The sequence below is a fragment of the Dipodomys spectabilis genome, unplaced genomic scaffold (assembly GCF_019054845.1).
Source record: "Dipodomys spectabilis isolate Male_0828 unplaced genomic scaffold, ASM1905484v1 ptg000051l, whole genome shotgun sequence".
In the NCBI taxonomy this organism is placed as follows: Eukaryota; Metazoa; Chordata; class Mammalia; order Rodentia; family Heteromyidae; genus Dipodomys; species Dipodomys spectabilis.
The window spans coordinates 14374914-14388542 of NW_024870728.1; the positions used below are offsets into that span (position 1 = coordinate 14374914).

The 13629-nt window shown below is 41.8% G+C and overlaps 1 protein-coding gene across 4 annotated transcripts in view; it reads right to left on the bottom strand.

Annotated features, from left to right (window-relative positions):
• Xrcc5 (X-ray repair cross complementing 5) overlaps window positions 1-10226 on the bottom strand; it is a 93726-nt gene extending 83500 nt beyond the window's left edge. For 2 of the 4 annotated variants that reach the window (XM_042679201.1, XM_042679202.1), the window contains exons 1-4: window positions 10128-10226; window positions 5754-5867; window positions 1974-2157; window positions 512-560 (exon numbers count right to left, since the gene is read on the bottom strand). In XM_042679201.1, coding sequence (XP_042535135.1) covers window positions 512-560; window positions 1974-2157; window positions 5754-5867; window positions 10128-10148 — 368 coding nt within the window. In that variant the 5' untranslated portion in view covers window positions 10149-10226. Of the gene's footprint in view, window positions 1-511; window positions 561-1973; window positions 2179-5753; window positions 5868-10127 lie in introns of those variants that run through there. The other 2 variants (XM_042679205.1, XM_042679203.1) reach the window with 2 other exon arrangements.
• Between the last annotated feature and the right edge of the window lie 3403 nt (window positions 10227-13629).

The window sequence follows — 13629 nt, forward strand, 5'->3', positions numbered from 1 at the left end:
TGTGAGACTCTATCTCCAATAAACTACTCAAAAAAATCTGGAAGTAGAGCTCTGGCTCAAGTGGTAGAGTGCTAGCCCTAAGTGAAAGAAACTCAAGGATAGTGCCTAGACGCCTAGACCCTGAGTACAAGCCCCAGGACCACCACACACACACACACACACACACACACACACACACACACAAGAACCCAAAAAACCCACTCACACACACACACACACACACACACGAACCCAAAACACACACACACACACACACACACACACACACACACACACACACACACACACACACACACACACACACACACACACACACACACACACACACACACACACACACACACCAAGAACCCAAAAAACCCACTTAGAAGTTGAACCACTGAATTCTATCAGATATCCATTTTGCCATATAAACATATTACCTGTTTAACAATAAATCACAAAGTACAACCAACCCATATAGTTTTAGCAGAAAGGCTCATTTCTAGCTTTTTTCAGATGAAACACTTACACAGTTTCACGCTGAATCACATCCATGCACACGATGAGGGCATCCAGAACTCTGCTAGTTAAGGGTAGTGAGAGCACCAAACAATCCCTGCATGCCCAAATTTGTATTCCCCATCTCCACAAACAACAACTTTTTATTTTTATTCCAGAGGAGCTGGGAATTGTAGACATTGGACTATGTGATAACCAAAAAAAAAAAACAAAACACCTAAACTACAAGCACTTACTCAAGTGCCTTTCTTCCAAAAATTTACTCATTAACCATATTCAGAAATGTTATAGACCCAAAGTATAAATCCTGACACACATAGTATGACAAAGAAAATAAGCAAAAGGTAATCTCACATATTTCACTCATTAAACCAAAAAATGCTGTTTAATAGTACCTTTAACTTATTTTTGGTGATCACAGTCCATTCTCAAATATGAAGCCTTAATGCAGCATTTATAATTCACTTCCAACACAACAGCACCTCCCAGTGACCAGAAATGGTACTAATTTTGTGAAAGATGCCCAAACCTTGAAAATTAGTTTAGGGGCTGGGAAGGTGGCTGAGTGGTAGAGCAAATGCTTCATGAGGCCTTGGGTTCGATTCCTCAGCACCACATAAGCAAAAAGAAAAAAAGTCAGAAATGGCGCTGTGGCTCAAGTGGTAGAGCACTAGCCTTGAGCTGAAGAAGTGAGGGACAGTGCCCAGGCCCAGAGTTCAGGCCCCACGACCAGACACAAAAATAAATAAATAAATAAATAAAATTAGTTTAGATGGGGAAAAAATTTAGTTTAGATGTTAGAAATTGGAAATCTCAGTTTGGATATTAACCTAATTTTCACCCAATAACATCCTCCATTAAAGGGCAGAAAGAGCTAAAACTATAATCTTTTAACAAGTTTTTTTTATATTTTCAAATATTTTGGTTTTACTTCTAAACTTGTTTTGTTTGTTTTTGTGCTGGTCCTGGGCTTGAACTCAGGCTCTTTGGCTCAAGGGTAGTGTTCTACCACTTGAGCTACAATTCTATTCCTGGTATTTTTGGTGTTTGGAGGTAAGAGTCTCATGGACTTTCCTGCTTGGGCTGGCTTTGAAACATGATCCTCGGATTTCAGGCCTTCTGAGTGCCAGGATTACAGGCATGAGCCACAGGCACCTGGCACTTCCACACATTTTTAACCAGAACCAGAACCAAACCCTTTATAGATGGTCAATATGCATGTACATTTCCTATCATTTTTCCTTACCTTTAGCTCTCAATCCCTTTATATCACTAATAAAAAGAAAGAGCAAGTAGAAGACCTGAAGTCGGGCATCCAACCTGATTAAATCTTAACACATATTACCTCTCTCTCCAGAGCAAAAATCCCCAGTTGCTCCGAGCTGGGACTCTGAGAGAGCCCCCCCAGATTGTATTACGATTTCTCAGATTAAAGGAAATTTCTTCCATCTTCTCTGGTTAAAAAAGGATACAGTCAGCTTGTTGAGAACCTGGTTGGATTTTGTTTTCAATGTCCTCCAGCAAGTCAAAATCTGGTAGCATCAGGTGTCTGTGCACTGTGATGTTTTGATACTGGTCCCCTCTAGCAAGGCTATTCTCAGTGCCATCTGTACCAAACAGGACTAAGGCAATCTCATCCTTGCTCTCAGAAAACACCTACAGAAGAGTATAAGAAGGCTGAAAAACATATTAGAACCACTTGAGGCACTAAGATATCTAAGCTTCAGGAAGTATGTCCCTAGAGTCACAGAAATAGATGAAACTTGGGTCTTATTGACAATGACAAGGTTGTCTTTATTTCAGTTCAAGTAAGTGTAAGGGAATGGGTAAGGAGTAAATGCTCTTGATGACTTCATGGCAAGGTAGAATCTCTTTTTTTTTCTTTCCTGTCAGTTATGAGGCTTGAACTCAGGGCCTGGGTGCTTTCCTTGAGCTCTTCAGCTCAAGGCGAGCACTTCACTACTTAAGCCACAGTGCCACTTCCAGTTTTTTGGTGGTTTATTAGAGATAAGCGTCTCACAGACTTTCCTGCCCAGGCTGGCTTTGAACCATGATTCTCAGCTCTTAGCCTCCCGAGTAGCTAGGATTACAGGCCTGAGCTACGGATGCCTGGCTAGACTCTAACTCATTGTTGTTGTGTTATTCTTTGGTGCTGGTCCTAGGGCTTGGGCACTGTCCCTGAGCTTTTGTGCTCAAGGTTAGAACTCTACCACATTGAGCTAAAGCTCTATTTCTAGATTTTTAGTAGATAATTGGAGATAAGATGTCTCACAGACTTACCGTACTGGCTTTGCACTACAATCCTTCCTCATATGTCAGCCTCCTGAGTAGTTAGGATTCTAGGTATAAACTACCAATGCCTGGACAAACTTAATTATTAATGAAAACTAATTATGGATAATTTGAAGACGTTAGCCTGTCTTTCTAGAATATTTATTCAAAGTTACCATTTCCATTCAAAGTAACAATTTTAAAAGACCAATAGTTATCCAGGCTCTTGCCTGGCTGAAATTTGAGGACTTCAATTCAAAGCCAGCCCAGGCAGGAAAGTCCATGAAATTTTTAACTCCAATAAACCAACAAAAGGCCAGAAGTGGAGATGTGGTAGAGCTCCAGCCTTGAATGAGAACGCTAAGCATAGCACCTGAGTCCTGCGTTCAAGCCCAGTATCAACACTCACACATACACATGCACAAATAACCTGCAAGTTAATATTCCATATTCCAGACATTTCATGGAAGTTACATATGGCTTAGAGAGACTCATGTACACAAGGAGACAGTGAACAAGGAAGCTTATACTTCAGCAATGTTTATAACAGAGCAAAACATGTAAGCTACCCATCCATCAGCAGAACACAAAAATACACTGCAGGGGCTGGGAAGGTGGCTCAGTGGTAGAGCGCTTGCCTTGTATGCTTGAGACCCTGAGTTCGATTTCTCAGCACCACATAAGCAGAAGAAAAAAAAAAGCCGGAAGTGGTGCTGTGACTCAAGTGGTAGAGTGCTAGCCTTGAGCTGAAGAGCTGAGGGATAGCGCCCAGGCCCAGAGTTCAGGTCCCATGACTAGAACCTCCCCCCCCCCCCCAAAAAAAAAATACACTGCAGAGCCAGTCACTAGTGTCTCAGGCCTGTAATCCTAGCTACTTAGGAAGCAGAGATCTGAGGATCCTGGTTCAAAGCCAGCTTAGGCAGGAAAGCCTGTGAGACTCTTATCTCCAATTAACTACCTGCACCCCTGAAAAAAGCTGGAAGTGGAACTATAGCTTAGGTGTAGAGTGCTCCTGGAGTAAAAAAGCACAGGGACAGTAACCAGGCCCTGAGTTCAAGCCCCAGGATCGACAGAAAAATCAAACAAATAAAAAATCTGCAGAATTATTTTGTTATTGTTGTTGGTTGTGGGGCTTGAACTTAGGGCCTGGGCACTGTCACTGAGCTTTTTTGCTCAAAGCTAGCACTCTACCACTTTGACCCACAGCACCACTCCAGTTTTCTGGTGGCTCATTGGAGATAATAGTCTCATGGACTTTCCTGCCTGGGCTGGCTTTGAACTGCAATCCTTAGATCTCAGCCTCCTGAGTAGCTAGGATTACAGGCACAAGCCACCAGTGTCCAGAGCAGAATTTTTATACAATGGACATTATACTCAATAAAATGAATGAATCTGCGCAACATTTGTCAACATGAGTTAAACTTAGAAACGTAAGTTTGAGGAAAAAAATATGTACACATTAAAAAACATGTTCTTCTGACAGCTTTGCAAAACACAAAATATTACTTATGAATACTTATGCCAAAATAGTATAAATTATGCATAGTGATAACTACTTAAAGCTAAGGAAAAGGAAAGAAAGTAGGAAAGGCTTAAAGGTTGTCTATAATACAAGACATTTTAGTTTTTAAGAAAATAAGGAACTAAGGAAAGGACTGGGAATGTAGTTTAGTGGTAGAGTGCTTGCCTAGCATGCATGAAACCCAGAGTTCAACTCCTCAATACCATAAAAAAGGAAGTGGCGCTGTGGCTCAAATGCTAGCTTTGAACAAAAGAAGCTCAGGGACAGTGCCCAGGCCCTGAGTTCAAGCCCCAGAACTGGCGAAAGGAAGGAAGGAAGGAAGGAAGGGAGGGACGGAGGGTGGGAGGAAGGGAGGGAGAGAGAGGGAGAGAGAGAGAGAGAGAGAAACAAAGAGAGAGAGAGAGAGAGAAAGAAAGAAAGAAAGGAAAGAAAGAAAGGAAAGAAAGAGAAAAAGGGTTCAAAAGTTCACCTCAAAGCAAGATAATCCTGCTCCAATCAGAAAACACCAGGTATGGAAAAAAAAAAATCGGAAGGAAGTAGAGGAATGGACACAGATTTTATCTTCCAGCTTCCTAGATTCACTTTAGTTCTCATGGAAGAGGCAGAATAAAAAAATAAAGTACTGCTTCTCTCAAAACAACAGCAATAAAAAACTCTATGGGTTAAATATGGCTCAGTGCTTCATACTGCTAGGCCCTGGATTTATAATCCTTAGTACATTTTTTTTAAAGCCTCTGAACTATACTAAGATATAGCAGTACTATTTCAATAACAAAATACACATCAATAACCAAAGATGGGTTGCTAGCACTCTCTTTCTTGATACCTCAAGAACTCTAGGTCATAAGACTAAAAGATCTAGAATGATAGGTGAGATGCAATAATGCCCAAGAAAGTAACAACACCCAGAAAAACAGCAGAGGTGTCTAGGAGGGGCTGCAGCTCCCAGTGAATGAACCAAGGCCCTGTGGCCTTAGCAAACTTGGCAGTTGTACCAATCAGAAGAGGTAAAAATAAGAGCTAAAAATTTCATAGTGTTTGAAATATGCCAAGGACTCTTCTAAGCACTTATCTACATCCACTCTGTTTTCAATGCTATGTGAGAGGCATTATTATTTTCTCATTTTATGAACGGGGCATTGAGACACTGTGACAGATGGCATCAAGACAGCCACCATGAATTCCTTTTCTGGCTCTAGCTATTGTACTTTTAAACATTACTTTATACTGCCTTGTCTGATAAAAACTGAAACATCTAGTGAATGAGCCAGAACAGGAAAACAAAAATCAGACTCTAGTGGTAGGTGAACTTGTATGTAAAGGCATGAAAAAGAACGTCCCAGATTTCTGACAACACTGAGGCTGGACATTAGGAGGAGACTGGTATTTCACATTAGTAGGTAAAGCCGACAAATGGTTAAAACACAGATTACAAGCTCAAGATCAGGCTGAAATTTACCTGTCGCTGGATAAACATGGTCATCACCTTCTTTGCTTGTTCAAATGGGGTCTCTTTACCAGGAAAGGAGTTATTCATAGTAAAGCCCACGTCCATACACAGCACAACAGCTGCCTAGAAACCAAGTCCAAAACAGAATATGAGAAAATAAGTCATTAAAAAAGACTCTGAGAGGCTGGAAATGTGGCTTAGTGGTAGAGTGTTTGCTTAGCATGCATGAAGTCCTGGGTTCGATTCCTTAGTACCACATAAACAGAAAAAAGTGGTGCTGTGGCTCAGTAGTAGAATGCTAGCCTTAGAAGCTCGGGGACAGTGTGCAGGCCCTGAACTCAAGCCACAGGACTGGGAGAAAAAAAAAGATTCTGAGCCTGGCACTGGTAGCTCATAACTGAGGAGGCTGAGATCTGAGGATCTCATTTCCAAACCAGTGCAGGCCAGAAAGTCTCTGAGCCTCTTATCTCTAATTAATCACCAGAAAACCAGAAATACAGCTGTGGCTCTCAAAGTGGTAGAGTACTAGCCTTGATTAGAAAAGCTCTGGATCAGTGCCTAGGCCCTTAGTTCAAGCCCATGACCAAAAAAAAAAAAAAATCAGATGACCAAAAAAAAAAAAATCAGAATTATGACCCTTGCTTATGATACTCAAAGAACTTAGTTAGGCAAGGCAATAATAAAGGAGATGATCTGTTCTATATAGAGAATGCATGTACAACATTTAAAGTTTCACTTTAGATAATGCTTAAATTATCCTGATATATCCTAAAAGACAGAAAGCATTGCTTAGGAGAGGAGCATGTTCCAGGTAGCTACGGTATATTTGGCCTGAGCCCCAGAATAAATTTATGGTAAACAAGTAGGAAGCCAACATGCAGAATATACTTGTCTAGCCCACTTGAACCTAACAAACATCAAACTGCAGTTAATCTGCAGACCTATGTGCATAAGAATAGATACTTTTGATGTAAGTTACTGAAAGGGTGGTTTGCTATTAAGTATTTGGGGGGCAATAGGTGACTATGTATGCTAAAATGATACAGCCTGACAATTTAAGTAAGGTTGTAAACTGAGGCTCTGGAATAACCAAGATACCAAACCTATTCTGGAAGACACAAGACACAACAAATACTGTCAGGACAATGCTATATGCAGACGTTTACGGTGGCTACTAAGAGGAACGAGATAAGCATCTACCCAACAGTGGGAGATGGAACAGAGAAGCATATGAGACAGAAAAGCCTTCTTGAATTTGATCTGTGGGTGAATTTAGAAAGTAAGGAGTCAAGCTGGGCACTGGTGGCTCTTGCCTAGAATCCTAGCTACTCAAGAGGGTAAGATCTGAGGATCAGGACTCAAAGCCAACCCAGGCAGGAAAGTCTATGAGACTCTTACCTTCAATTAAACATCAAAATGCCAAAAATGGAGCTATGGCTCAAATGGTGAAACATCAGCCTTGAGTGAAAAAGCCAAGCAAGAGAGTGAGGCCCTACGTTCAAGCCCCAGTACTAACATACACACATACAGGAGTTAGGAGTTATATGTGTAAGGAGTAAGTTATAGGAATAAGAAAGTTACAGAGGGCACTGCATAAGCAAAGACACCAAGTCAGTAGATGGGCCTCACGAAATAAAGCAGACAAACTAAAAGAGATATATGTAAAGTTCTTACCCTATTCTTGACAACCAAAATTACTTGAATATTAGTTGCAGAAGAATGAGGTAGAAGCAACTCACAATTTCAGAGTATACCTGATTCAACATTATAGTTTTTGCACTCTATCACATTAAATATTTTAGGCTGACTCAATAGTAGAATAGATTCCAAGAGTCGGGGGAGGAAAGAGAAGGTAATGAGGAGAGATAGGAAGGGATAGAGGGAGAAATGACAGAGGGAAAGAAGGAAGAGACCTAAGTTATAGACCCAGCTCTACTTTTAATTAGCTGTAAGTCCTTAGGTATGTCAGTTAACCTTAGTGTTATATCACTGAGGTACAAAACTATTGAAGTAGCTGTTTCCAGAAATAACATTCCTTGACCCTGACTGCCCTTCTCTTCTATGTTTTGTACTGATCAGACTTAAGCAATTCTAAGTATCCTATGAGGAAGATTACCATTGGACATTTGATGAAGGATCTAAAAAATGTGACATAAAGAAAAAAAACTGGATATTTGTGCCAAATGGAGAACAATGAAGGGAACAGGTAGACGCTACTAAATGTTTGACAGCTGTCTTACGAAAGGGTTGGTCTTCAGGAGAGGAAATAGGTTCAACAAATGGAAATTATGGGGAGACTGGTTTGACTCAATGTAAGGGGGAAAAATATCATTTAGAAATGATCAGTGAAGGGGCTGGGAACGTGGCTCAGTGGTAGAGTGCTTGCCTTGCATGCATGAGGCCCTGGGTTCGATTCCTCAGCACCACATAAGCAAAAAGAAAAAAGCTGGAAGTGGCACTGTGGCACAAGAGCTCTAGCCTTGAGCTGAAGAGCTGAGGGACACCGCCCAGGCCCAGAGTTCAGGCCCCATGACCGGACCTCCCCCCCCCCCAAAAAAAAAAGAAATGATCAGTGAAGGAATCACTGTTTCCTGAAGTAATAATCTCCTGTCTTTTAAAGTGTGAAAAATCTGGATAAGCTCCTATTTCAGGGAATTATAATTTCCAAGTTTAGTTATAGCTTTGGCAACACATGCAAAAGACTATTTTCAATTCGGAAAATAATGTCTAATACCAAAGAGATTTCTGGAGTAAAGATAGGAAAATTGGTTGAATTCCTTTCTGGAAGCAGTGCCAAAAAAAAAAAAAGTCAGGAGAGAAAAAACACCAGCTAAGTAACTTCACATCTATACTGAAACAATATATCCTGTTAAGATTTTACTTCATCTAGATAGGTCCTTTGCTGGAACTACAAATTTTTCAGCAACTAAAAAGGGGACAGCAATGCAGACCAGCATCATTGTAAGTTCAGAATTGCTTAATCAGCATTTCCCAACAGGGAGCTGAAGAGACTGGATGTCAGTCGCTTAACTCTTACACTGTCCCTGAATCAGTGAATGGCTGGATCAATGAAAGCATTTCTGGAATTATCACTCTTTCCAGTCATCCCAAAAATCAATTTAATTCATTATCATTTCCGTTATTAATATAGAATACCAAAGGTCATAGATTCTTTTTTTTTTTTTTTTTTTTTTGGGTCCGGTCATGGGGCCTGAACTCTGGGCCTGGGCTCTGTCCCTCAGCTCTTCAGCTCAAGGCTAGCGCTCTACCACTTGAGCCACAGCGCCACTTCCGGCTTTTTTCTTTTTGCTTATGTGGTGCTGAGGAATCGAACCCAGGGCCTCAGGCATGCAAGGCAAGCGCTCTACCACTGAGCCATCTTCCCAGCCCCCAGGTCATAGATTCTTAACAACAGAGATTCTCCAGGACTCTAAAAAGAGGCCTGGGTTCAAAAATCTGGATTTTTACCACTATGGACTGGGCGACCATGGGCTAAGCACTTCATTTCTTCATGCCTCAGTTGTCCCACTTGCAAACTGCATGTAAGTTTTCACAGCACGGGGTTGTGAAGATTAAAGGAAACAGGAAGATCTATTATGCCTTACACCGAGTAAGATTTCAGTGAATACGAGATCACTTTACATTTCAAGTTAGTTCACTCTCGGTTTTGCAACAAGCCACAAAGGTGATTATCTTGGCTAAATGCCATTCTAACATAAATTTTAGGAACCCAGGTTCATAAGCAACATGGGGAGTAGGGTTAGCAAACGGAGAGGCAATAAGGGGCAGAAAGGAGGAGGGAAGGGAGCCTGAGGGGCCAGAGTGTGGGAGGGATGTGAAAGAAGGGGGTTAGAAAACGGAAATGCCTTTGCACAACTAACGATACGTTTTTAAGGCAGGAGGCGGTGCAAGTCCACGGTGTGATTCTAGAATTACGCCTATAATCCTTGGCTGTTCAGAAGGCTGAGAACTAAGGATCCAAGCCAGGCAGGAAAGTCCCAGCGACTCTGATCTCCAATGAACCACCCAAAAAAAAAGAGCTGGAAGTGGAGCTGTGGCTCAAGTGGTAGAGAGCTAACCTGGAGCACAAAAGCTCAGGGACAGAGTGCAGGTCCAGAGTTCAAGCCCCAGAGCAGGCACAAAGAAAAAAAATGTAATTAAAGGAGGAAAAAAAGTTAAACAAGAGGGTGGGAGGAGGCCTTCCAAATCGCTCGCCCAGGGCATCCCCCGGCCTAGGCCCTCCTACTCCAGCCCAGCAGCATGACCGTGCCCCTCGCCCGGCTGCTGGTCACCGCTGCGATCTCACAAGTCCTGAGGCCGAGCTATGATCACCTCCCAATCCCAGGCTCTAACAGGCAAAGCCCAAACCCACCGCCCGGCTACCTTACTCCCCATCCGCTCCATGTTGCCGGTCCTCTCAGGCGCCTGGAGGCCTCTTCCGTGCGGGAACGTGTAGCGCCGCAACTCGGTTCCGGCGGACTCTCAAGCCCGGCGCACAGCCGGGAAAAGCGTCCGGGGAGCCGGGCCGGGGGGGGGGGGGGGGGGGGGGAGGGGGGGTGAGGGGAAGCGCGCGGCAGCGCTGAGCATGCGCACATTCCTTCTTGCAGTTTTTGGTGGGTTTGTGTGTTTTATTTTCCCCCCGCCTTCCGGGTCCCTTGATGTGGAGCTGCAGAAACGCTAGTTATGGATTCATACTAATGTTCTGGATTCATTCTAATCTGATTGCCCGAAACCCTTCCCTTTGTGCTCATTAGCAGTTACGCCTCCAGAGCTTTGTGTCCGTGCTTTGGAGTTATATTTCCTTGAGTGTGAATTCAGAAATCACTTAAACCCTTGTTTCTTCTTTAAATAGGTGCTACCGAAGGTCTTACAGATGCAATCATCGTAGGACCAAAAGAGTAGGAGTTTTTTGACAAATAAAAGAAGGAAGGGCATTTGACATCAAAGAGGAGATGGGGGTCTATAAACGCCTTGGAAGCAATGTAAGACTCTCCTGATGATGAAGAGTTTAGGGCAGCCATCATAGCCATCAATCATAGTGCTGTGGCATGTCCAGATCCCCTTTCAAGAAACTGTCCAAACACATGGCCTTGCCCCTGAGGTCCCAGCACAGAAACTGGCTATTTTCTATGTCAAATAGTCCACACTACAGGTGGTTTATATAAAGGTCTGCAGAAATCTGCAAGGAGTGTCTGCAAACCTCCCTCCAAATTGGGTAAAGAAAGTCCAATCAGATTCTCTCCCTTTTGAAAACTCAGCCTGGGAAATGAAGGAACTAAGGCTGAAATGAGAATCCATGCAGAAAAAAAGAAGCCTTGTGAAGGTGAACACATTCCTGGTGCTCATAGAACCCAGGAGATTCTTCCTACTCTCTATTCAAATTCAAAGTTCTTTCAAAGATGAAGTATTTTTAATAATACTTGTAGTATGGGTGGCAATTAGAATGACTAGAGATGTGGTTCAGTGAGGGAAATGCACATGCCTGACCATACTGGAGAGCAGGAAATGTTTCTTTCGCCTCCATTCTTCCCCACTTTCTGCTGTTACACTTAAATAAACCCTTGACTTAAAAACAAAACAACAAAACAAAAAATAAAACAGCTGGGTGCCAGTGGCTCACACCTATAATCCTAGCTACTCAGGAGACTGAGATCTGAGGATTGCCGTTCAAAGGTAGCCTGAACAGGAAAGTCTGTGAGACTCTTATATCCAAAAAAACACTCAGAAAACCATAAGTGGTGCTGTGGCTCAAGTGGTAGAGTGCTCACCTTGAGCTGAAGAGCTGAGGGACAGCCCCCAGGCCCAGAGTTCAATCCTTATGACTGACAAAAAAAAAAAAGTCTTGGAAACATCAGTATCACCACACTGGATAAAGTTAGATAAACTTAGATGAAGTTTGTCCAGCTCAGCATATTGTGGCAGCTGAGTAATTAAAAAACAATCTTCCTCTGCAACATTTGCTATGCAAATCAAGAAACTATGAGCTCACGGAATTATTCAAATATATTTAACTGTCCAATGTCTTTTCTGAGGTTCTCCAGGTGCTAACTAACAGAAAAGGTAATAGTGTTTCAGTTCTGACTCAGTTTTCCTTCTTCTAGGCTGGGTGTTTACGTACCACTTTAGAACCCTTTGTGTGTGTGTGTGTGTGTGTGTGTGTGTGTGTGTGTGTGTGTGTGTGTGTGTGTGCGCGCGTGCGCGCACGCTATCAAGCCTATACATTTTTTGCAAACCATAGCATTCAAAGTTATTTTGGAGAGCCTCAAAGAAAAAATGAGCAAGCATGCATCAGATTTTATTTTTATTTTATCTTCATTACAACTGTTTATAACTTTGCAAATGCACCAGAGAGCACCAAGTTTATCTTCAAAAATTGTTTGACATTTCCTCTGGCCAAACTAATAACATAAACAACAAAGAAAGAAAATAAGAAAGTAAGGGAAGGGAGGACAGAAAGGAGGGAAGAAAGGAGGAAGAGGTAGGAAGGAAGGAAAGATGGAAGGAGGGAGGGAGGGAGGAAGGAAGGAATTGCTCTGAAGGTGAAGTTCAGCACCATACACTAAGCAGATAGTCCTGGCCTCTGGTGGGGAAGAAAGGCCAACCTCTGATTTGTTCACAGACTTTCTTTCAACTGCTTCTTTTTGAGATGTAAACAAAAATGAGCACCGTCTTCCCTTATAAAGACTTAAACTTCCCAAATTACCTGACCTCTTAAATTCAGTACTTTGAAATTAAGAAATTATAAGGGATGAAGTTTTTAACAATTAAATCTTTATAAGAAAAATCTGGTCTACCTCCCCTATTCCAGGAAGTCAAGTTTTTCAGCATAGAAAAGGCCATGATTATCATTAACCTAGAAAGTTGTGAGCAAAACTCTTGAGTGAAATTTTGCCAAACCAAGAAGGATAAAATCTGGCTTGTACTTAGGGCTACTAATTCCTGCTGGGTATATATTTGGCATATGCAATCTATAGATTAAATATCACCAACCCCTATGATTGTATAATTATCATCTTGTAGCCACTATGTTCCCAAGAAACCTGAAACCATGGGACACTACAGAAGTTTACTTGAAAAGTATATGAGAAGATATTATCTAGTATATGAGTAGCATATGCATACTATATACAGTTCATGTCTATGTATAAACTCACTTGTAAGATTCAGGCCAAAATAAATAAATAAATAAATGAGCAAACAAATAAATATTGTGTTAGCAAATTGGGATTCTGAATGTCCTTAAGTAAGTGTTGTAAGGCAGAGAGTCTTACTAGCCTACCAAAATTGCCATTCTTGCCTTTTCTTTCCAATTAGAATTATTCCCAGTATTTCACTGAGAATATAGTTACTCAAACAAAAGATTCCATTCCCCCAGCATTTTTTTGTAGTTGTGAGGTCATGTGACTAAGGTTTGACCTATGACACATAAGATATATTGAGGGGCAATCTTCCAGGAAGTCTCCTTAAACAGGAAGAGTTGTTCTCCTTTGTCCTTTCTGTTATTGTTGTTTTGCAAGAAAATATGGATGTGGTGGCTGAAGATATAGTCATTATTGGAACATTAAACATAAGAGCAATAAGAGCCATACCCCACCATGCAGAAACCTGGGGCCTGGGTGACTTCACAGATTTCCAGGATGGTCTGCCTCTAGCCTTCTCTCTGAGAAAGAAACTCTGTCTTGGGGCTCTCATTTTGTGCAGTTCAATCTAAATGTACATGATTCTTACATATCTTCGCTTTCTGCTACAATATACTATAGCCCAGTTCATTAAATGTGTCACTCCATCACTACCTTCTTCATGGACTTTGTCACCCCTGAGCTTCTTTATTCTCCCTGTCACATTTCATCACATATTCCCCTGGGTTACAGGCACCAGTAACAAC